The sequence below is a fragment of the Octopus sinensis genome, linkage group LG20 (assembly GCF_006345805.1).
Source record: "Octopus sinensis linkage group LG20, ASM634580v1, whole genome shotgun sequence".
Taxonomy (NCBI): domain Eukaryota; kingdom Metazoa; phylum Mollusca; class Cephalopoda; order Octopoda; family Octopodidae; genus Octopus; species Octopus sinensis.
Genome location: NC_043016.1, coordinates 25,026,478 through 25,052,927, shown reverse-complemented (window position 1 = coordinate 25,052,927; position 26,450 = coordinate 25,026,478). Strand labels below are relative to the sequence as shown.

Sequence of the window (26,450 nt, the reverse complement as noted above, 5' to 3'; positions counted from 1 at the left end):
GTGTATTTCTTATTGCTGCTTGTGCTCTACAGATGTGTGTGATGATTATCTGTGAAAGAAGATGCTTCTTCATTCACCTTTGATGAATGTAACTTTGATTGGGAGGAATTGATATCATCATATGGTACCCAATAACCATTGGCTGTTTCAACCCTGAACCATAAAACCTTTCCAATGGTGGGTCAGTAGTGATGACCAAATTGCTGCTTAGCTTCTCTCCCTTGTTTCATGTAGATGTATGTATGTATGTATGTATGTATTTGTATACCTATGATTGAACAGACAAGATTAAATGCATTCCATCTGTGATCATTGTTTTTTTTTTTAAAGGTACATTGTTCAACAGTGACACTGTCAAAAAGTGTTTCCTTTTAAAGATGACAGGGTGTAATTTGAGGGAAATTTAGTTGCTGCTTCTAGCAGTTTTAGCTCTCACAAGGTAGCATAGAGGCTATCTTGTTTATGTGATTGAGAAATGTGTGTTTAAGTTATACATAATAGTGTCCTGGTTGCATTTTGCTGTGTTGCCAGGACTGGAGAAGTTTTCTTATCCATAAAATATGTGACCTATATAAAAAAAAATACATGTAATCATCATCATCATCATCATCATTATTTAATGTCTGTTTTCTGTGTTGGCACGGGATTGACAGTTTGGCAGATGCTGGCAAGCTAGAGAATGCATCAGGATTCACTGTGTTTTGGCATGATCTTTACAGCTGGATGCCCTTCCTAATGCCAACTGCTTTACTGTGTGAACTGTGTACTTTTCACATAACACCAGCCTTGGCATGGGTTTAGTGCGTTGGCAGTGACAGTGGTTTTTATATATTCTAATTATTTAGTGTGTATATTATTTAGCTTTGGTTTAGTACCAGATCAGCTCTGATCATGCATACTTATAATCAGAGCAATTCTCTCCCATAATTATCCTGTCCTGTTCTCAGTCAGTGCACCATCAACCATGACGTTCATCATTCTTTTCAAGATGATGTGTTGTAAGAGAGAGAGTTCTCATTGGAGATTCATGAGTTACATAGAGCACCACCACACACTCATTGTTTAGAATCACTTAGTAAAAAGAACCAAAACGTGTGTGTGTATGTGTGAATGAATGATATAAGGACTGTGTGAAGTCTTTGCTGAAGGCATGTGAAATATGTGGGGAGGGTCAATTGGAAAAGCAATGCTTGTCATCATAATGTAAGAAACAAAAACAGGAAGGTGTGGATATTTAAAAAAAAATTTTTTCATGCAAAATTTAAGCTCTGCTCCAAAATGCACTGCCAGGTGTGGTGAATGGGGGGAAGCTTAGTCTGCAGTATTTGCAGATGTGTATGGGTTCATTGGTTACTAGCAGAGCCGTGCACAATTATCTTAATGGTTAGTGATGATGATCATGATCATTTAGCATCTGTTTTCCATGCTGGCATGGGTTAGACGGTTTGACTGAAACTGGAAAGCTGTAGGGGCTACACCAGGTTCTAGTCTGATTTGGCAATGTTTCTACAGTTGGATGCCCTTCCTAATGCCAACCACTCCAAGAGTGTAATGGGTTCACTTGGCTTAATGGGTCTTCTCAAGCATGGCATATTGCCAAAGGTCTCAGTTACTTATCACCTCTGTGAGGCCTAACATTCAAAGGGTGCTTTTTATGTGCTACCAGCAAATCAATCCCAGGAATTAACTTGAGTTTGGCACTTACTTTACCAATTTCTTTTTGCCAAACTATCAAGTTGCAAGGATGTAAACAACCAACATATGTTGTCAAGCAGTGAGACATGGAGACACATGTTGGGCTTCCATGCAGTTTCGTCACAAGGCATTGGTTGGCCCAGGACTATAGTAGAAGACACTTACCCAAGGAGTTGCACAATAAGATTAAACCCAAAACTACATGCTTGCAAAGGGAACCTCTTAATTACATGGCCATGCTATATCAAGGAAGGATGTAAACGTGAGACAACTAGGTATCTTGTCATCTAAGATTCCAGATGAACCTAACTCTTGGCAATAAAGGTAATGAAGGAGGCAACATTGAACTCTCTCATTTGCCTAAAAACCAACCAAAGAATTAGTGTTAGTAGAAGTGTGTAGTACAACAATGGTGGTGCTCAAGCATGACCACAGCAGATGGGCTGAAACAGGTAAATGTCACACTCACTGTCAGAAATGCAGTCAACCATTGATTAGCCAAATGGATATTTAAAACAATGATTTTAACAATTGTGGTATAAAATTAAGATCAAAGTAACCTTAATTCAATACTCACTTTGTCTTCTAAGGTATTAACCTGGTCACAACATATTTCTTCTGACATTGTTTAAATGCTACTGCGTTTTTGGCATTCTTGACCTAATTGATAATCAATATGCAGTGACTTGCAACTTTGTTTTCAAAGAAAGAGAATTTTGTTTACTATCCTCATGAATATTGAACAGTGTTTATTGAACTTTGTTTAATATATTCATGAATATTGTCTTTTAACACTTTTCTCCTATATTTCTTGAAATGAAGGCAGTGTATATGAAATATACAGTTCCCTCATTTCAATTGATTTTTTTTTTTAAAAAACAAAAATTTAGTAAAATAACTTTCATTATTCACCTGATGTGTGGCAGCAAGTTGGCAGTCATTAGCATACTGGGCAAAAATGCAAAAATAGTCATATTATGGTCATATTATGTGGAGAAAATCCCTGGAGAAGGACATCACGCTCGGCATGGTCAGTGGCAAGAGAGGAAGAGGCCGACCAAGAACCCCGCTGGCTTGACACCATCAAGAGTGACATGGGAATGGCCATAGCCAATCTGAAAGAAGTGACCCTGGATAGAACTGGCTGGAGAACACTGATCCATCGAGTAACCGAGAGTCGACTTCGACTGAGCGGATAGATTGGTATTTCATCTGTCTTTACAGTCTGAGTTCAAATTCTGTCAAGGTTGACTCTGCTTTTCATCTTTTCAGTCAATAAATTAAGTATTAATTGAATTCTGGGATCAAAGTAATCAACTTATCCCCTTCCCAAATTTTTTGGCTTTGTTCCAAAATTTATTAAACTAATGTTTGGAACATAAATTAACATGAAATTTTGATGGAAGGTTTTAAGTGAAATCACTTGAAAACAAGAAATTTGATTCGTAGAACCAAGAATGGGCTCAGGCAAGTTGATATCAAAATGGTTAATCTACAAAATGAAAAAAAAATCACACACTGACAATAGAAAATTTTTATTTTTAGTTTCATATGACTTTTTTTTCTTTTTTTTTTTAACAACTTTCGCTTCTACTTCTACTCATGAAAGAAGTGATATTAATATGGATTTGACAAATAACTGACTCCAGAATCTGAAATTGCTGCTGGAAATATTCCTTAGACAACAAAAGTCCTTTTAACCCTTTTGTTACCAACCTGGCTGAAATTGCCTCTGACTCTGTAGTACGTCTTATTTTCATAAGTTTTGAATTAAAATCTTCCACCAAACCAAAGTCACAATTTATGTTTCTAACACTAGCTGAATGATAACTAAGTTATTTTACTAAATTCTTTGTTATATCTAAAATAATTGAAAAAAACACAGAGCATCTCAAAATAAATACAGTAATGAAAGGGTTAATTGAAGAAGGACAACATATAAAATCATTTTACATCATCTTTCCATGCTGGTGTGGGTTTCACAGGTCATAATGGTCTGAGTTAGCTGTTATTCAGAGTTATTGTCTTCTTAGATTGGTTGAGAGATCATGTCTTATTCAAACATAAACTTTTGGTATAGTTTCTATGCATTCCCTATCGACAACCACTTTACAGAGGATATTGAGTGCAATTTAGTGTGGCAACAGCACTAGAGAGGTTGTCGTGTCCTCACCATAGCTAGACTGAGTCCTTTCAATGCTATATTGTCTCCTCTCATTTGCTAACCATTTACAGACAGTAATATATGCATATGCATGTTATTTCCATTCATTATTATGACTAAGGTGTCTGAATATGCCAACATTCCCTAACTGCAATTATCTGATATGAGGAATACCCAGATCTTTTTTCAAGATTTCAATAATTATTTAAATTTCTTTTTCCATTTTTTTTTATACATATATAAATATCTTCTGACAAATCTGTGTAATAAATAACTTTTCAAAGATTAAAAGTCTAAAACTTTAATTTGCTATATTTAAAACACAATGAAATGAAATAATTCAAAGTCTGAAGGTGTACAAAACACATCTACATTACCTTGCCAATTATTGTACTTCAAACAAGTCATTGCTATTCTAATTCTTGAGGCATTGTTTTTCAGTTTGTTCATCATTTCTTTAAGCTGAATATTATTCAATATTCTTTTCTTTAGGCACAAGGCCTGAAATTTTGGGGAGGGGGCCTGTCGATTAAATCAACCCCAGTGTTTCACTGGTACTTAATTTATCGACCCTGAAAAGATGAAAGGCAAAGTCGACTTCGGCGGAATTTGAACTCAGAATATAAAGACAGACGAAATACTGCTAGGCATTTTGCCTGGCGTGCTAACGATTCTGCCAGCTGGCCACCTTAATATTATTCGATATTAGTAACACCACATCATCAGAGTTTTCAATGTCTCAAACTCATCTGCTATCAACCTCAAGAACTATTATAAACAGAAGGGTAGTGAGAATGGCACCTCTATTATGCTGATGGGCACCTCTATTACATGCTAAATTCCTCACTGAAACTGTCAACTTCTTTTTTAGAAGAGTAATTTGCTAGCTTTCAATATACCAACTGAGATCAGCTGGTTTGAAATAGTAGCTAAATCTCCCTTAAATCAGTTAACTCTGTTTCAAGCATTTAAAGTCAAATCTTCAGTTTTCCATCATCGTTTTTATGTCCATGCTCTATGCTGGCATGGATTGGACAGTTTGACAGGAATAGATTTGTCCAAGACTGCACTGAACTTCTATGCCTGCTTTGATGTGGTTTTTACAGGTGAATGCCCTTCCTAATGCCAACCACTTTACAGTATGAACTGGATGCCTTTTTTTTTTTTTTTTTCATGCCACCAGCACAGTTGAGGTTGCCATGCAATTCACAGGACTATGATCCCAGGGGTACATGGGAAGTCAGTTTCATAGTTAAGGATGAAAGAATTACTATGAGAGAGGTGGAGTTGAGCCATTTCCTGCAGTGGGATCTGCATGACCACTCACATCTAGTATTGACAAATATAGAAAGTGACTGACATTTGTTGCATTAATTCTTACCAGTTGGAGAGGGAGGGCTTGCGGAAGTCATCCAAAGGAAGGTAGAAGACCTTGCACCTACACCCACCACTTCCTTGCAATAAATTCATAAAAAAAACCTAAAAAAGCTTACAGATGATGATAGTGATGTTGTGTAATGGTTGCTGCTTCTACTACTACAACAACAATTATAACTATTTTCCACCTACCACTATTATAATAACTGCCACTACCACTCATCTGCACCTGCATTGCCACTGCCACCATCACTCTACCATCGTTATCACTACCACCATTATCGCCATCAATGACCACCATCACTGCCACCACCACTACTACAGTACTAACTTATAAACCTTGTTGTTAATGAAGTGATGACTGAGAGTAAAGAAAAGACAATTGGAACTAATTATATTTTCATGTAATTTTGTGCCAAATAATTTGTTTATTAATAGCTCAAAATAGTTTTTTAAAAAATGTAAATTTCTTTTTTGAGATAATGATTGAGAAAAATTTGATTTTCCAACAAGCTATCGGTTATTATTGTATTAACTCTAGTTTTCCACAAATTTGGTTTCTATTGTTGCTTAGTGCTAGACTGACCTGGACCAACTAGATTTTTGATTAAGTATTCTAGCTATAACGATTTTCCTTCTTATATCAAGGTACAGGGACGGCTGTGGAGTTAACAAGTTTGTTTCCCAACCACATATTTTCAGGTTCAGTCCCACTGTGTGGTACCTGGAACAAATGTCCTCTACAATAGCCCTGGGGAGACCAAAGCCTTGTGAGTAAATTTGGTAGATGGAAACTGAAAGAAGCCCATTGCACATATGCATGTAAGGTGTGAGACTTAGTGGGTTGGATATTTGGCTTATAATCATAAGGTTGTGAGTTTGATTCCTGGCAGCATGGTTGATGTTGCAGAATAGTTGTAAAATGATTATCACTATCATACAAACAATGTCGTTAATTTCCGATATTCCGTGAAAACGTGTCTGGCCATGGGGAAATATTACTTTGCTTGGGAACAGGTGAGGGTTGTTATCAAGAAGGTAGTAGATGGGGGTTGGTAACAAGAAGGGCATCCAGCCTTAGAAAATCTACTTCTGACCCATGCAAGCATGAAAGAGTGAACATTAAAATAACAATGATTATGATCTAGGTATTCATTGTCTGATGTATTTTTCTTATTGTTTTAAAAGATGTTTGGTTGTGATTTGAGGGAGATTTGGCTGCTATTTTAGCAAGTTGAATGAACAAATAGTATACCTAATAGTCATATTACATTTTTTCACTGCATACTTTCAAGATGGAAAAAAAATTCTTCATTTACCAAAATTTGACTCCTCTTGTTCTCATTTTATCTTTTTTTTTTCTTTTTTTTAAAATCTTTTAGTCATGATGGCGGGCAGTGCTCATAACCCTTTTGCAGACCTTCTAAGTTTTGTAGTGGGGATGTTATCCTGGAATTAGAAACTTAGCCTGAATGCTTACAACAGGGTGAAGGTCCACCAAAGGGCCCCAAAGAATCAGATAGTTGTGTTAAACTTTACAAAGGATTAAGTCTACTACCCAAGGTCTACACATATGGTCTCAGTACTTGCATCAGAGTGGACTCTGTTAAAGGCGCCCAAGGTGCTGGCTGACAGATTAAGTCTACTATCATCATCTGTAAGCTTTTTTAGGTTTTTTTAAAATTAATTTATTGCAAGGAAGTGGTGGGTGTAGGTGCGAGGTCTTCTACCTTACAAAGGATTAAGTCTACTACTTTTAAGTCTACATAAAGAGTAGGATTTGAACTCTTTATGTAAAGAGCTGTAACAAATACTGCAAGGCATCTGGCATGATTTTCATATAGCTCTGTCAATCCATCACCCTGGATACCTGGTGCAGCTCTCCAGTTCACCAGTTTTCAGTCAGACCGTCCAACCCATGCCAGCATGGAAAATGGACATTAAATGATGATGATGGAAGAATGAAATGTCAAATTGAACTCAGAGTGGATAGTCAGAATACTGTGACATTCTGTCCAACACTTTTAACAACTCTGCCAATTTGTTTATTGGGGTAAAAGTATCAGATGTGCATCTTAATGTCGTATACAATCCTACAAAGGAAGCGCTGCTGTTTTTACTACTCCTGTATTTATATTACATACTAATTAGTTTTTGATTTAATAACCCTTTTGTATCTATATTTTTGTTGAAATACACAGCCTTTGTTTCAATCAATTTTGAAAGTAATGAATTTATGTTTGGAACAAATTAAGGTGGTATTTTGATGGAAGGCTTGAATTTAGATCACTTTAACCTTTTAGTTACCATTCTTCTGTTGAAATACACTATCTTTGCTTCAATTAATTTTGAAAATAGCGAAGAATTTAATAAAATAACTCTGTTATTATTAGTGTTTGGAACAAGCTACAGTGAGATAGCTAACACTTCACCTTCATCCCAGGGTCTACACATATGGTCTACACATATGGTCTCAATACTTGCAATAGAGTGGACTCTGTTAAAGTGCTGGCTGACAGATTAAGTCCACATATGCCATAGTGAGATTTGACCTCCAAGGAATCCCGTCCTATGTTCTTGCAGTTCTGCTAATCTGTCACCTTTGCTAGTAATTTTATTTTTGTTGATGCCAGAAGGGTGAACAACAAAGTTGACTTTTGTAGGTTTGAATTCTGAGCACAGAAAGTCGGAACAAATACTGCAAGGCAATCCATTCCATGCTTGAACGAGTGCTTATTTGCTGCCCTAATTTGAAGGGATTTGGCTGCTATTTCTAGCAGATCAACCTATAACTTAACAGATCTCTTGGTAATTCATTTTGTGGAACCAGCAAATTATCAATTCTGTTCTTGAAGTGCTTGCTTGAACATTACTAAGTATTCTAAAGCTGACCTAAAAAAATTACACACACAGTCCCTCCCAGGAAGCAAATAAAATTATCTGATCAAATCTTAAGTATCATCTCTTTGTTTAACACTTTTGTTACCAAATTTATGTTGAAGTATGTTAACTAAACAAACACTGCTTTTGTTTCAATTAATTTTGAAAATAATGAAGAATTTAGTAAAATAAGATGGCGTTTGGAACATGGAATTTTGATGGGAGGTTTTAATTTAGATCATTAACCCTTTTGTATACTACTTCTGTTGGAATATACTACCTCTAATTCAGTTTTGAAATTAATAAAGAATTTAGTAAAATAACCTTGGTAATAAGTTGGAGATTGGAGCATGAATTAACGTGAAAAGCTTTTAGTTTAAACCACTTAAAGACTAGAAGTTTGAACCAGGAACTGCCTTAGATTGGATGCTATCAAAATGGTTAGCAGACATTGAGCAAAAATCGTGACAGTTTATGTTCTCCAGTCAACAAAAGACCTATAGTTCAGTGACTTTGTTGCTTTTGATGTGTGAGGACCAGTGGCGCAAGAAAAGAAAACAAAAGAACCTTATTTGAAAAACAAGGGTTGGTGATAGAAAAAGCATTTATAAGTAGAAAATCAACTTCAGTAAGTCTTCCTCTAACCCATGCCAGCATGGGATAAGCAGAGGTAAAAGTTATGATAAACAGCATTTTTCTATGTTGTGAAACTCTTCATTAGCAATCGGTGTAACACATGGTGGACAAGAATTTGAGATGGTGAATAAAGTCTCTAGTACACAAGCCTCCTATTGTTATTTCATATTACAAATATGTACATGCAAGATAGCAGGAGGGGGTGGAGTGGAAATAAAAAGGAATGCCAGACAGATACCATCCTGCCAGGTGGTCTCATTTTACTTGCTGCTCATATTCAATGTATGCAACACATTTTGAAAAGAAAACTGATTGGGAGTGTTTGTTGTACATTAATGGTATAACTTAGTAGGTGTGTTTGATACTGAAAAGTTGAAGGACCTTTCTTCCCCCACGTTTTAAATTATGAAAATATTAGAGAACCAAGGGACATAGTTGTTTCCATTGTTAATTTCAGAACAATGAAACAGTGGTAGAAGTTCACATGTAAAGCTACATGAACCTTTCTTTCTTTCTTTTTTCCCTTCCTTCTTTCTTTCTTTCTTCCTTCCCTTCTTTCTTTCTTCCCTTCCTTCTTTATTTCTTTCTTTCTTCCTTTCTTCCTTCCTTTCTTTCTTTCCTTCTTTCTTTCCTTCTTTCCTTCCTTCTTTCCTTCCTTCCTTCTTTCTTTCTTTCCTTCCTTCCTTCTTTCCTTTCTTTCTTCCCTTCCTTTTCTTTCTTTCCTGATATATTTACAACACTTGTAATGGCTTCCTTTGGAATGGTTACTTGTCTGCTATAAATTTCTAGCTAAATAATATTAGAAGCAGTCAATTTACTCCCCCCCCCCATTCAAATAACACCACCAAATACAAATATTTAAGTCCAATTGCTATTTTTTAAAAGTTTATTTATCTAGTTCTATTTAATAACCTTTTATATATATATATATATATATATATAAAATGGGGGTTTGTAGCCAGTTTAAATAAATTGGTATTCATACTGTAAAGCTGAAGAATTACAAGAAAAATATGTCTACATTTATTTATTTGTTTATTCATTTTTTCAACTGTTGATATACAAGACATATAATCTTACTCAAAGAAAGAGCTAGATTTATTTTCCTCTTTAATAATGTATTCAATTTCTTAAACTGAATTTGTATGCTGTAAGACGGTTTTGTGAAGAATGAAGTGTGCTGGTGCTGAAATAGCTAAAACTTGGAAAGTAAAATGTGGCCCACTAAACAGAATGTATGGTGTGTAACTTGAGAGAATTAAGTAAACATGAAATTGTTGGAATAGAATTAATTTCTACAGCATGTGTTTGTTGTTGGCAATGGTTGCTGACATTGCTTTTGGTCACGAGGCAGTTGAACATTTTGGTTCTGCTTTGAAGCAAATTGTAATATTTTTACACATATTAATTATTGGGTTATGCTCCACAAATTCATGAACGATTAAACTCAGTTATGTCTATGTGAAGGATGGGCAATATTCCATGTTTTATATTTTTCTGTTCTTCAAAAAGAGCAGGATTGAGCTAGGGCCTGTATTATATGATATAAAGTTGCTCTGTTTTTTTAATCTTCTATTGGACGGTGGCCATGCTGGGGTACAACCTTGGAGAGTTTAGTTACACAAGTTGATCCCGGGATTAATTTAAGTCTGGTGCTTATTCTCTCAGTCTCTTAGTTACAGGGATGTAAACAAACCAACATTGGTTGTCAGCCAGTGATGGTGATAAGGAAGCGAGACACAGACAAAAGCACACATGTGGTACAAAAAAGTTTTTAATGCTTTGAACATACACTCGTCTATGGTAAGGGTGGATGAGGAGAAAAAAATAGAGAATTTATGACTGCCAATTCCACTCATAAGGCATTGGTTGGCCCTGGCTATAGAAGACACTTGCCCAAGGTGCAGCATCATGGAACTGAACTTGGGACTACATAACTGCAAAGCAAGCTTCTTAACCATACAGCTATGCCTGTACTTAGCTGCTTACCCACACAGCCCATGCTTATGCCTAAGTTGTTTTATTGAAGTATAATTGATTTTATGTGAAGTCACGTGGCTTAATGGTTTGGGTATTCAGCTTATAATTGTAAGGTTGGGAGTTTAATTCCTGGTGACACATTATGTCCTTTAGCAAGTCACTTTATTTCACGTTGCTCCAGTCCACACAGCTGGCAAAAATGAGTAGTACCTGTATTTCAGTGGGCCAGTCTTGTCACACTCTGTGTCATGCTGAATCTCCCTGAGAACTATGTTAAGAGTACATGTGTTTATGGAGTGCTTAGCCATTTCCATGTTAATTTCATGAGCTGGCTGTTCTGTTGATCAGATCAACTGGAACCCTCATTGTTGAAATTGATAGAGTGCCAATAATTGATTTAATGAATTTAGCTGTATATCTCATTACCTAGTTTATATAGATCAGCTACTGGGGAAGCAGTGGCTACAGGATTTCCAATATTATTTTACCTGATAAATTGATGTATTTGATATATTTAGGTTCACACTCAAGTGTTAAATGCTATAACTTTAGCTCAAATGCTATAAACTTTACAAGTTCCCATTTACTATATACAATAGCATTGCTATTTAAACAGTTAAGATGCACAAATTAAATATTCACCCCTTATATACAAATGTTAATATAAGATAAATTTACTTTTCTGGTCTTATTGAAAGTGTGACAATATCAATTTAAACTTGATATTTGTAGTATACCTTTTGTTCGTAGTATACTATTTAAGCAGAAGCTGTACACTGAATTTTTTTTTCACAACTTTCATGGATTCCCATGACTCACTGTTGCCATCCAATCCTACAATTATGAGCTTGAATTGAGAGCTTGAGTCATAGTGAGTCTTTCATTAGCTGATTATACAACCATGGATACCTCTCCTATGAATGCATTGCAGTTCCTCTCTTGATAGAGCTTAGTGATCCTGACTGCTGAACTTCGATGATTCCTTTGCTTAGCTTCAATATAAGAAGCACCATTGGCTCAGTTCAGCTCTTCTGCTACCTCTTCAGAAGCCAGTATGCTGCAGTCCTGTGACTTCGCCTTATCCCTGGCAGGGTGGCTAAACAGGTGCTACGCCTTGCCAAATGGAAATTTGTAACTATGTAGGGTATAGTTGTCACACCTTGAAGTAGTTTCAAAATACCCATATACCCAAGCACACTAAATATTTCTTATATATTATACAAACTAATGATAACTATTCCCTTGAAATCAAACTGGAATTTTAAAATAAATATTAGTAAAAATTTGATCATTCAACCAAAGAAAAAGAATAATTAAGTGCAATTACTGTATTCTGAGTTTAAGGCATTAAAGAAAGAGAAATAGGATTGTATGGCTATTTATTAGCATCTGACAAAAATAGTGACTCTTCCAATTATCCATTGATTTATTGCAATTTAATTTAAAGTATATTGGATCATGAAAATATTGTACATGTTGGATCAACCTGGGATACAAAGCCATTAGTAAAAGATGAAGGCAGTATAGTAATTTTCACCTCTTTAAACCTTGAATTGTTTAGTCAAACAGATTGATGCCAGTACTTATTTTGAGTCTGGTATTTATTCTATTGGTATCTTTTGCTGAACTGATAAGTTATGGGGATGTAAACAAAATGACACTGGTTGTCAAGTGATGTGACACACACACACACACACACACACACACACACCACTTAGAAGGTATAGGTTGGTCCATAGTTATAGTAGAAGACAAGGTGCCATGCAGTGGAATTGAACCCGAAACCTCGTCATTGCAAAGTGAGTTTCTTAACCACACAACCCTGCCTCAGAAAAAGAGCTGAGTTACTGAAACAAAACTGATACCTTGCAAGCATCTAATTTAAAGTATATTGGCTCTTGGAATTATTCCAGGTATTGGAACACTATTTATTGATCCAGTCATTCATAGAAGTCGAAGGATGTAGAGTATTGTAGTAAATAGGGTGGTGATGGAGGGGGGGTACCCCTATAAATGTGGACTCTGTGGTGTATGGTACTAGGTTAATCCGACACAGATTCTATATAAATGCTGTTACATGTACATTTGTAGAAACAGTGGTGAAAGATAGCATGTTTGTGTGTGAGGTTGACTATGAAAGCATATGCTTGTTATGTAGGCAGTATTTTAAGCAGTAGATATACATTGTGTGTGAGTGTGTTTACGTATGTGTGTGTGTGAGTGAGTGTGACTGAGTGTCTATTGCTTTAATTTAAAAAATGTTACTGTTGATCCCTCTGGTGAGATTATTTTACATTCCTAAACAGACTTGAAAAATAATCTAATCTAATATGTTGACGCTATTTCATAGTAACTTTGTACCGACATATTTTGATAATGGCCTGACCTTTTATCTTGGCCCAAGTTTTCTGCTATGATGAAATAAACACCAAACAACATTTAGATTTGTTTGCTGTAATCCTTCACCAATGCCATTGCTGCTACCATCTTCTTTATTGCTCTATTTGAGTGTTTCAATGTTTAAGACTGAATTAAGCATTATGATGGTAATGATGAAGTTATTTATCATGTGAAATATCCACAATTGGGTTGTTATTTAGCTCAGCATCAAACCTGATTTAACTAGCCTCTTTAAACACATTCAATTTGTGACTAGGCTATGTTTGGGATGTTTTTTTTCTACCCTTTTTTGTTTTATTTTTATAAGTGGTATCTTCTTTCATCTTTTACTTGTTGCAATCATTGGATTGCAGCCATAGTGGGATATTGCTTTGGAGGGTTTTAGTCAAGTGAATCTACCCCAGAACTTATTTTTAAGCTTAACACTTATTCTGTTTGTCTCTTAGGTTGAATTACTAAGTTATAAGGATGTAAACAAACCAACACTGGTTGTCAAATGGTGAGGAGAATAAACAGATACACATGTACTATATCTATATATCTATATATATATATATATATATATTATAGATGTGTAGCTATATCTATGTGAATGTGCGGATGTGCAGATATACCAATGTGTGTGTGTGTGTGTGTATATATATATATATGTTTATATGTATGTGTATATATGTATATACTAGGTTGTGTACTTGGTAATTCCCAGGGGTAAAGATGTTCTATTGAAACACCTTATTACTGTCATATAAAAATGGAATTTTGTTATAACTGCCACAAAAGGTGTATTTTCCTTCAGAAAAGTACAAAAGACTGGAGGCTGGCGATATAGGTTTTCGTAGGTTGGCAAAAGAGGTTGTCATAGGGAGAGGCATCTTTGTTCCAAAATTTCATTCTTGCAGGGCTTTGTGATACACAATGTTTTTGGTTTTGCCATTGGGTGCTGCATAGATGAATAAATTTTCCTGATTTCCAACTCTAGACATAGAGCTGTCCGTGAGATAAAGCAGGTTCTGTCAGATTAAGGCCTACCAATTCCAATATCTGACCCTGTGCTTTATTGATGCTAATTGCAAAGCTGAATCTCAGTGGGAATTGTAACCTTTTGAAATCAGTTTGTGTGTCCGAAGGAATCGGAGGAATCTTTGGAATGCAAGCATCTTCACCACTTGCTTTCCCAGTCAGTATTGTTGCCTCCAACACTGTCTGCATCAATTTTTTGATAAGTCTTGTGCCATTGCATAATTTTCGGGGATCAAGGTTTCTTAAAAGCATAACCGGGGTTCCAACCTTTTGAGGCAATTCATGCGGTGGTAGACCTGTAGTTGCAAGGCTATTAAGGAATTCAACAGGTTAGTGAACAGCATCATTGGTGTGGAACATAGTATCAATTGACTTGTATGTGTGATGATCACCAGGCAGTTGTTCCAGAAGGTGATTGTTTACGCCATCGACTGTGACATTTTTTGGCACCAAAATTAAACATCTTCTCAACCAACAATGGTCTGTGTGTTGTGTGTTCAGATTGGGGCAAACTCTCACCAATAGTTCTTGTATATTTGACACCAAATTGCCAAAGGGTAAACTAATCTTCCCATCCTGCTCAACAATTACAGCACCGTTTCCAATATCCTTTAATTGCCTGCAGAATTTCTCCATGTGCGCATCACCATCTAACTGCATTCTCATGTTTGTTGTGAGTTTCAGCTTTCTAACCTTGGTCCAAAGGTATGAAGATTTGATGCTCACATTTACCTCATCTGCTCTCATTCTCTTTGGAATGACTGGGAGTGCTTGTCGAAAGTCACCTGCAAGGAGTACTGTTAGGCCGCCTATTAGCCTTGAGTTGCGCCTCAGATCTAGAAGTAATCTGTTAAGAACCTCAAAAGACCCCCTTATGACTCATTGTCACTTCATCCCAAATGATCAATTTGCACTTGGTGAGAATTTTTGCTTTTGTAGTGCCACGACTGATATTGCAGGTTGCTATCTCTTTTTTTTTCTGGAAGGTCCAAAGGCAATTTGAAGCACATGTGAGCTGTGCATGCACCGTTTAACAGAGTTACAGCTATTCCACTTGACGCCATGGCAAGGGCTATCTGTTTATTTTGTTGCAGCTTTGCCAAAATAAGATTGATAATGAATGTTTTGCCAGTTCCAGCTGGAGAATCAAGAAAGAAGAGATTACCAGTCTCACTAAGAGTGGATGAAATAATGGATTTGAAGGCAGTTTTTTGATCCTCGTTCAATTTGTGTTCATTATCAGCCATAAATGCTGCCATTTCTTCAACATCATAATTGATCTCCCGTACATATTTGATGTCAAGGGTTTCAGGTGACACATCTGGCTGAGGCAGACCAAAAGCAGCAACTCCACTGCCACCCATGGATTTCACTCCGTTGTCTAGGTCATTGAATGCTTCGTTGAAAATAGCCTCATTTTATTCGACATTTTCCAATGGGTTCTGCCTTTGAATTCAGTGTAGTATATCCTCTGACATGCTTTCTCTGTAATTCTCCCAAAGCGTTACAGGATCACTCAAGGCACATGTCAAAGCATTGTGGAGAATTGACGTAGTTGAGTTGGCATTTTGGCGAAAGAAGCCTTGTTGAGTGTTTGGTACCAATGAGCATCATCTTCAAGTAGTCCGTGTTTGGCACAGGCCACCCTAAAGGTTGGACAGAGCTCTCCATTAAACATTTGTAGATCTTGAAAACATGTTGGGACCTCAGACAATGTGTAGGAGGAGACGTAAAAAGAAGCACTCTTGTTGATTTGGATGGACTGTGTAAACTCTCCCAATAGCATTGCTTTGAAATATTTCTTCTGCCTCATAGGTGATAATTGGAGTTCCATTTATGTTTTACCCATTTTTTTTCCTGACCAGGTGTAATAGACAGGTACTTCAACATAAATCAGGGATCGGGAAAAATTGTTTTGCATAGGTCGAAGAAAGCTGTAAGAGTTGTTTTTGGGGGTTGTTGAAATTGCTGTTGAGCATTATCTTCCGTGAAATTGACACGCTCTCCAGTTTCAAGATAACAGCTAGATTCACAACCATTGGATACCATCTGTGAAGTGGGAAGCCAAACATATGTCAAATCACCTCGTTTGATGTGTATCTTCCCAGTTGTAATGTCTTATTTCATCCGTTTGCTGTTCATGTGCATTGACTCCAAAAACTGCCATATCGGACCCCTTGTTTATGTATTTGCAGATGTATTTTATGCTCTTAACAGAATTACATGATTCGACATTGATGTGTGCCTCAAATATTTTCGATAGGAGTTTGTTGTATGGAACAATCCATCTGTTGTCAACTTCAACCTCTTGCTGGTGTGTCTTCAATGTTGCAGTATAACTGCCATGTTCAGATTTGTGCCACCTGTAGAGTGGCTAACCGTCATGTCCAGTTCGTGTTTCTTGAACGAATGGTCTGGGGAACCTTTTGCTGCACATATTATTCTCCATGCAAGGAAACGAAGAGTTAAAGCTTCCACGGGGCCTTCACAATGTTGTAGAGCTGAGCGTCTTGCTCTGGGTTTGGGAACTCTGCAGAAATGATGTCATCAATCAAATCTGGACATATCCTCTCCTTGCACCATATAAGGGTATGTGAATGAGGCAGACCCCATTTCTGCCATTTGATTGTGTACATTGAAGCATTGAGATCACCAAAGAATTTAACATCTCTGAGCAGCTGCAAAAGTTTTTGCTGTTTCAAGTTAAAGACTCTTGCAATTATGTCATGTCTATCACTGTTATGTTGACCTTCGAAGAGGCAGTGTAAAATGTCTTGCCATTTCGGATTGCAGGTAAAGGTGATGAATAAATGAGGCATTATTATATGACATTTCTATTTCAAAATTTCTATTACTAAATTATTGACTTCTGTATATTTCGGTTGAGAAAAGATGTATTTTTGTGGTTCTTGGCTATTTATATTCTTGAGCTTATCAATGAGGGCTGCATTATAAATTTCATCTGTGTTCGGTTTACATACTGGAGCACATCTGAGCTTAATACCTTCTAGTTTACAGCAAATTTTCAGCAAGGTTATCAAAGTATTTGAGTCAAAGCTGAATTGCAGTTGGATGATTCAGTGTTTTAACATCATGGTGCAAATGACCCCAAGACTCTTGGTTGTTTGAGATAAAGAAGCTTTTAGTTATATTGCATTTCTGCTAGACATCATTATCAGTTAATTCAAGTATAAAACATGTCTCCTAGCAGTTTGTATCTAGCACAGACTTTGTCTTGGACTATTTGAAGCTTTTGAAGTGAAGCTGAACCTTTATACTTCATAGAGAAGTTGTAGGAAGAAGCTAAGCTACATACAAACAAAAAAGGGAGAGAAGATGAACACTCACATGCACAAATTGTTCTCAAATATCTAATATATCGTTTATACTTATATAGATGTTTGTGTTCTCCACCCTATACACATACACACAACACACACACATACGTACATACATGTAAATAACATACATTGCATGTACCTACATTGTGTAATGTATGTACACACACACACATATATATTATTCTTATACAAGAATGTTTTTGGCAGTACTTTGACTTCGAAGTTTCAGTCAGCTAACCCATTGTCAAATATAATTAATATGTATATATATATGTAAATACATATACAACACACACACACGCGCTGTGTCTGTGAAAAGACAGATGACGGTTTTATTTATTTTTACCCCTCAACAAGTATTTTATTTTGAGAGAAATTGTTTAACCCAAAGTGGTCCATAATTGGGTGTCATTTTGGTGCCATATATCTGTCTGTCTGGTCATGTCTATCTGTGTCTGTATGATCACATGCCTGCGTGTCCATGTGCCTGTGTGCCTGCCTGTTTGTGTATCTCTGAGTCAAATGTCTTAGCTGGCCGAAACTGTGAAGTCATTGTCAACAATGTTCTTAGAGAAGAATAATAAATTTGTTCTCTACAAAAGCATAGAGTAACCCATCAGATTAATATAAAATTGTCTTTTTTTTTTTTAATTGAACATAAAAACAAACATTAAGGTTCATCCACACATGTACATATGCTATGTATATTGTGTGTGTGAATACATGTTTGTTCCTTCTCGAGCCACGGCTGGCTCATAAGGGCTGGTTTCCCGGTTTCCTTGGCGTATAGGTTCCCCACCTGGATGGGACGCCGGTCCGTCGCAGGTGAGCTGCAAGATGCAGGAGGAAAGAGTGAGAGAAAGTTGTGGCGAAGAGTCAGCAGAAGTTCGCCATTACCTTCTGCCAGAGCTGCGTGGAGCTTGGGTTTTTTCGCTCATAAACACATACATTGCCAGGTCTGAGATTCGAACCCGCGATCCCTCGACCGCGAGTCTGCTACTCAAACCACTAGGCCATATACATTACTGAAGCTGGTTACTGCGATAATTTTATGATGGAACATTTACAATAATACAAAGCAGTTGAGAACATTAAGCAGAGGATATGACAATGATATTGTTACTTGGCACTCGCTGATATTGTTGATAACCATTTGATAACATTATCTGCAATTGTAATAAGCAGTTACTGCTGCATCACTCCTCACCCTCTCTCTGAATTTGTGTCTATATGTATCTGTGCGTATATATATATATATATATATATATATATATACTTTATTTAAAGCAGCAGAAAATTCAACAAAACCCGTTACTCTGAGTTTCCCGTTGCCGTTCATCGGACAGTTTTTTCTAGCAAAAACTGTCCGACGAACGGAACGTGAAACTCAGAGTAACAGGTTTTGTTGAATTTTTTGCTGCTTTAAATAAAGCATATTACTCTACCTCTGGTATTTGAGTACTCTTTTTTCCATCTTGTTTCACATTTATGTGTTTACTCCGGAATATATATATATATATATATATATATATATATAGTAGACACACACATATTTGTGTTATCTATGTTTTACATGCTTCTTTTTCGTGTATATATATATATATATATATATATGTGTGCATACATACAAATATAATTATGTATATCTGTTTCTATTTTCAGTTGGGATTCCTATAACAATTTATAATCCCCAAATCTCACCTTTAGACGCAGCAATAATGGTTTACTTTCATGGTGGTGGATATATAATGGGGTCAAGAAGCACTGTTGAAGATACATGTAAAATATTAGCTCTGTGAGTGTTGCTATTCTTTTATATCTCATTCTATTGATTTTTTTTACTTGCATCACTTTCTGATTGAATGCACCTTCTATTATTGTTGTTCTTGATGATGATGATGATAGTGTAGAGAAATAATACATTTCAGTTTAAATGCACTTTTAGCTGTAGAGTTATTAACTGTCTCAATCATCTGTCTTTGTCCGTGTCTGTCTGTATATATGTATATCTATGTGTATGTATATCTGTCTGTCTGGTCATGACTATCTGTGTCTGTATGATAACATGCTTGTGTGCCTGTCTGTTTGTATGTCTCTGAGTCTGTGTCTGACCACATGTGAAAGCTCATCAGTGCTGTCCACATGTGTCCATATCTGTCCATGTGCATTTGCATCTGTCACTGTCTGTTCATCTGATTGACCACATCTGTTTGTGTCTAAATGTTTGACTGGTTTTCATGTCCATCTGACTGACCACATCTGTCCATGCTAGTCTGTAAGACCGTGTTTTTCTTGTCAGACAGATGAGCAAGTGACTGAATGTAGGTGTCTGTACGCCTCTGTCTGACCTTGTCTGTCTGTACTCCTTTGTCTGACCATGTCTGTCTGTACTCTTTTGTCTGACTATGTCTGTTTGTGCTCATCTGTCTGAGTATTGTCAGTATCCACTCAGATGTGTTGTTACTAGATCTTACCTGAATATTAGGGTCTGGTGATCTCTTATAGAAAGCTGTGAAATCTCCCTCAGATTTTTGGACCTTGTAATAAGGTAATGGCTAAACTCCCTTAGCCATTATATAGATGTGGGTGTGGCTGTGTGGTAAGTAGTTTGCTTCCCAACCACATGGTCCTGAGTTCAGTTTCACTCAGTGACACCTTTGACAAGAGTTTTTATATTCTTGAGCTGACCAAATCCTTGTGAGTGGATTTGGGTGTTGGAAACTGAAAGAAGCCTCTGTGTGTGTGTGTGTGTTTACTCCCATTACTGCTTGACACCAGGTGCTGGTTTGTTTATGTTCCTGTAACTTAGCAGTTCAGCATAGATATTGATAGAATAAGTTCCAGGCTTACAAAACAATATAAGTACAGTTATCAATTTGTTTGACTAAAACCCTTCAAAGTTGAGCTGCACTATGGTCAGATTCCAACGACAGGAAAAAGTAAAAGAAACATATGTATATATCAGAGTTCCAGATCTCTGAGACTACAAGTTGAACAGTAAAAACTAATTGCTATTTCCATTTCCTCATTGTGTTATAATTAGTAAGCAAGGCATACAAATAATTATTGCATTAGTTTAGCTGGTTCACAGAAAATAAGTGTTAATCAGAATTCAGTGTAGAAACTTACAACACAGCTGTAAACGCAATTGCTACAATATTGTACAAATATCAAAGATTAGAAAACAAAACAAAACAACAAAAAAAAACCTCATCCTCTTCATTATACAAGCATCGGACATTTGTTGTGTAGCTCAAAGTTGTCACTGATCAGAAGCATTCTAGTTTCAATTACAACCATTCCATCCTATTTTCAGGATTAGTGTACTTCAGACTACACCACCCAATGTCTCTTTTTCTTTTCTTCCCTATTTTGTAATACTGTGGCCATTGCCAGTGGAGGCATATGACCTAGTGGTTAGAGCAGCGGACTCACGGTCGAGGAATCGCGGTTCGAATCTCAGACCAGGTGATGTGTGTGTTTATGAGTGAAAACACCTAAGCTCCATGCGGATCCGGCAGAAGGTAATGGCGAACTTCTGCTGACTCTTTCGCCCCCAACTTTCTCTCACTCTTTCCTCCTGCATCTTGCAGTTCACCTGCGACGGACCGGCGTCCCGTCCAGGTGGGGAACCTATACGCCAAGGAAACCGGGAAACCGGCCCTTATGAGCCAGGCATGGCTCGAGAAGGAACAAACAACAAACACTGCCAGTACTGCCTGGCTGGCCCTCGTGCCGGTGGCACATAAAGCACCTACTACACTCTCGGAGTGGTTGGCGTTAGGAAGGGCATCCAGCTGTAGAAACTCTGCCAGATCAGATTGGAGTCTGGTACAGCCATGTGGTTCGCCAGACCTCAGTCAAATCGTCCAACCCATGCTAGCATGGAAAACAGATGTTAAACGATGATAATGATGACTGTTGGGTATATTTTGAGGGAGATTTAGTTACTATTTCTAGTATGTGGTGTGACCATGTAGGAGCTTCTTTTTGATGGGCCAAGTATGCAGCAGTAAAATAAAAAGTTAAATCTAAAATGAGTGTGAAGTTAATTTTACTTTTACATTATACAGACACATACGTGTGTGTGTGTGATGTTTGTTTATTTATGTATATATTTATTTATTTTCATTTTTTTCTTCTTACAGCAAAGCACAATGTTGTGTTGTAAATGTTGAATATCGGTTGGCACCAGAACACAAGTTTCCTGCTTGTTACAACGATGCTAAGGCAGTTCTACGTTGGGTCATGATGAATAAATTTCTTGTAGGTAAGGAATGGATGTTTCTCTGTTTATTTTTTTTTCATTTGTTGCTGTTTTTTTGTTTAGTTTTCACAGTCTCAAGGCTAAAGAGTTGCCAATCTAAATTGAATTAAAACAAGTGGTGGTGATGGCAGCGTTTTCAGTAAAGGTGATGGTGGTGGTTGTCATTTTTAATGCTTGTGATGGTGGTGACTGTTGTTTTTAGGGGTGGCAGCGGCAGTACTATTAATAGCCAGAGTGGTAATCACTGTTTTGCTGAAGAGGGCCATTGAAAGTAGTTATGGTGATGGCAGTGACCAGTAACTGTAACAGCAATGACCATGATTATAGTGATAGTGATGACTATTTTTGATTTAGGCTCGAGGCCAGCAATTTTGAGAGAAGTGGGTGGGTTGGTTGGTTGGTTGGTTTTCAGCAACCCCAGATCATAAATGGTACTTTAATATGTTCAGCTTAACATTTACCTTTCATCCCTTGAGGGCTGATAAAATATAGTGTCACACCAAATATATCTTATCTTATCTTTCACTTGTTTCAGTCATTGGACTGCAGCCGTGCTGGTGTACTGCATGGAAGAATTTTTAGTCAAATGTTTCAACCCCAATACTTTTTTTTTCCAAAGCTTAGTACTTATACTGTCAGTCCTTTTTTTTTTTTTATTTCTTTATTGCCCACAGGGGGCAAACAAGTACAGATAAAGGGATTAAGTCGATTACATCGATCCCAGTGTGTAATTGGTACTTAATTTATTGACCCCGAAAGGATGAAAGGCAAAGTTGACCTTGGCGAAATTTGAACTCAGACATAACGGCAGATGAAATACCGCTAAGCATTTCGCCCGGCGTGCTAACATTTCTGCCAGCTTGCTGCAGTCTTTTTTTTTTTTTTTTATATATACACCAAACTGCTAGGCCACAGGCGTGTAAACACACCAGCACCAGTTGTTAAATGTGATGATGGTGATAGGGAACCAAAGGGAACCATCATAGACATAGATACACCACACACACACATACAATGGGCTCTTTTCAGTTTCTGTTTACTAAATCCACTCACAAGCCTTTGATTAGCCAGAGACTATAATAGAAGACATTTGCCCAGGGTGCCATGCAGTGGGACTGAACCCGCGATCATGTGGTTGAGAAGCAAGCTTCTTACCACAGTGTCATGTCTGTACCTATAAACACATGATACAGGGGCGTGCACTCTCAGGTATGCAAGGTATGCATTGCATGCCCTGTGATTTTTTTATCCATATGATTGGAAAATTAGATAAAATAGTTACTTTGTTTCAAAGAAAATCCGTCCAGTTGTATTTTGTCTCCCCTTCTCTCTCAGTGACTCTACTTCTGCTTTTAGAAGTCATGCATTGACAAGACCAGCATGTCAGACACTCCCTCTCTGTCTCAGTTTGCCCTTCCTTCCTCTCTCTCTCTCTCTCTTAGTGACTTGTTTAAAAGACATGCTAAGAGGATAGGGCATTTGAAATATTTTTACCCCTTCCTCTTTCTCTTAGTGGCTCGTCATGCTGTGGGAAGACCCGCATGACCTCCCTCTCTGTCTCTTAGTTTGTCCCTCCTTCCTCTCTCTCTCTTAGTGAATTGATAAAACAGATGCTATGAGGAAAGGTCGTTCAGAAATTCATTGCATGCCCAGCCCCGGAAGTCACCGCACGCCACTGACATGATAGCTCAGTTGGTAGAGTAGAGTATGAAATTATATATATCCGTTTCACAAGTTCTCTTTTCAAGGCAGTTCCGCAAAGTAAAAAATTTTAGTTTTTAACCCTTTAGCATTCAGAATACTCTGCCAAATACAATGCATATTTATTCACATTGTTTTGAATTAATCATGCATTATCTTGTAGCTTCAAGATTTCAATGGTGTGTTTTTATATTTTGAGAATGACATTGTGGGGTAGGTGTGAGAGGTTGGATCTAGTCAGTTTTAGCATAAAACAAGTAGAATATTTGGGCTGAATATGGCCAGATTAAACGTTAAAGTTGTTAAAATTTGAGTTTATCCTTAAAATCAATAGTAGTTGTTCACAAGTTTTGTAACCAGAGTTTCCAGAACACAGAGGTGCCTGCACCAGTTAGTTACTGGGGCCCTTTCAATTAACTAACTCCCTCTTTCAAAATTTTTGGCTGTGTCTATTTTAGAAAGGATTGAGTAAGAGAGCAGTACATGCCATCAAAGTGACACTGGGGTAAAATATACGAAGCCCAGCATACCCATCATGACTACCCGTCTGATAAGAGTATTCCAGGCATATGCATTGCAACTATGCGTGCGCGACATGGTGTTCTCATATCAAGACAAACAGCACATGACCTTGCAGGTGGGGCCCAGTTAAAATTTTCTTCTGGTTGAGTAACCCATCCCACTCAAAAGGTCCCTGAATAAATTGTTGTTTAAGGATGTTGAACGAAACACCTATATTTCTAGAGGTGAATTATTCAAACCCCAAAGAGTCCCTCTTAACACATAGCTATGATGCTCCCCCACTACTTCTGCTCATGATCAGAGAGGGACATGCTCAACTGGTTACGGTCAAACAACTGACGAGCAAATCTGTGGTATTGAGCAGAATATTTGTTGTAGCCCATCTTTTATGCCAAGACAAAACATGATAACACTTCCAATCAGTTAAGATCAGAAGCCACGAGAGCCACTGTCTGGTACTGCATCAGGGCAATTATTATTATTATTATTATTATTATTATTATCCTGCTATGGTCAAGTTTGTCTTTCATCCTTCCATATCCCAATTCTGAATTTGTGACTTTGTGCCTATCCAGGAAGTTATTTTCCTGCTTATGCATGCACTCTGGGCAATCCTTTACTATTCCATTTATATTCACTTCCTTGTACCTTGAATGTATGCTCTGGCACACCACCACCACCACCATCTTTCTCTCTCTCTCTAACCTCTCTCTTTCTCTCCCTCTCTCTTTTTTTACTGGGGTAACCATGTATAATCTCTACAGCAAGACACCTGTTTCTGTCATCACCTAGCAAAAAGCCACCTCCTGCAGTACCACTGCCCTTCTCAGTTGAGGGATCTTTGTCTTGCAAGTTACTTGGTGTCCTTGATGGTGCTCTTTATTATTAAGGTGGTGAACTGTCAGAATCATTAGCACACTAGATGCTTAGAGGCATTTTTTACAGCTCTTTGGAGTTGATCTACATGCACTTGACTTAACCCTCCTCCTAAATTACTGGCCTTGATCAAAATTTGAAACTACTACTGCTATTACTATCACAGTTGATTGATATATTAATTGGTGGTGGAAAATTAGTTAGTGCTCTGTGGTATTTATTCTGTTTTTTTTTTCTTCATTCATATTCTGAGTTCAAATCCCATTAGTCAGTTTTGCTTTTCAACTTTTTGGAGATGGTAAAATAAAGTACCAATCTAAGACTGGGGTTGATGTAATTGACTTAGCCCTTCTCTTTAAAATTGCTGACCTTGTGCCAAAATTTGAAACCATTATCATTATTATTGTTTTGAGTAAGCACTCTACAGAATAAAGGTAAGTATTTTTTTTTCTTCAGGTAAACCAAGTTTGTGACTCAAAGTGGATCTCTTTCATTGCTATTCCACCAGGGCTGTGGAGTCGGAGTTGGAAGCAATTAAGGGGTAGCTGGATTTGGAGTCGGCAAAGCTATACTGACTCCAATTCGCAATATCTTTATTCTTTAATATAAACCAGTTATAACATATAGGCCCACTCAAAGTACAAGCGTATGCATATGCTTTATGAGATATTTAGACCACAATCACTTAATTACAAAAAGAGGAGTCAGTTGGAGTCGGCGGTGCTAATAGTAGAGGAATAGGAGTCGGAGTCAGTTTTTTGTTTTGACTCCATAGCCTAAAATTGATTTTTCAAGACAACCCTATCTCACCTTAGTCTAAGATGCAGCTTGACTTGAGCTGTTGTATTCTTTGGATACGAAAGGTGCAAACATGGCCATGCGGATTCAGATTTGCTTTGTTACCACATGGACTTGCATTCTATCTCACTCCATGACATTTTGAACCACTGTCTTCTACTGTAGCTTCAAGTTGATTTGTGCTTTTTGAATGAAATTGGTTGACAGAAACAGCAAAGTCACACACACCCACACAAATAGATGTAGGTGTTTATGTGTGTGTGTGTGTGTGTGTGTTGTGCACTTTCTCACGAAAGTGTTGAACTACAAATGTTGTATGTAGTTTAACATTCTCCATCTGCAAATTGTTCATTAACCCTACACTTCTGAAGGCAATTGAATTGTTTTTCTTTTAAATTCCTTACTTGAAAAATGGGTAGGGGTTAGCAGCCAAACAATGGCTCAATAAGAAATTTAACAAACCGAGCCCTGTTGCCCTATTTTTACTCACTTTGCTGACACTAGTCAGCACTCCTCCCTTGTTCACTAGATCTAAATTAGAAATTCTTTAACTGGGTTAACCTCAGTGATGGTGTCTTGTTCTTTTAGCATTTCAACAATTGATACATAACAATTGGGACATTGTAGTTATATGTAATGAATATGTTATATACAGACATGCTTGTATGTGTATATGTATACTTTCCTGTGTATATGTATACTTACATAAGCACAAAGCAGTATTCTTATGACTGTATATTTGCGTATGTACTTATGTAGGGTGTGCCTGGCAACTGAGAACAAAACAAAGAAA

General features: G+C 37.1%; 1 protein-coding gene across 1 annotated transcript in view; it reads left to right on the top strand.

Annotated features, from left to right (window-relative positions):
- The window catches only part of LOC115222577 (AB hydrolase superfamily protein C1039.03), an 83,001-nt gene that overhangs the window by 11,376 nt on the left and 45,175 nt on the right, over positions 1 to 26,450 (top strand). The window contains exons 2-3 of the mRNA XM_029792855.2: positions 19,156 to 19,288; positions 21,642 to 21,763. Of these exons, the coding sequence (XP_029648715.1) occupies positions 19,156 to 19,288; positions 21,642 to 21,763 (255 nt within the window). The remainder of the gene's footprint in view (positions 1 to 19,155; positions 19,289 to 21,641; positions 21,764 to 26,450) is intronic.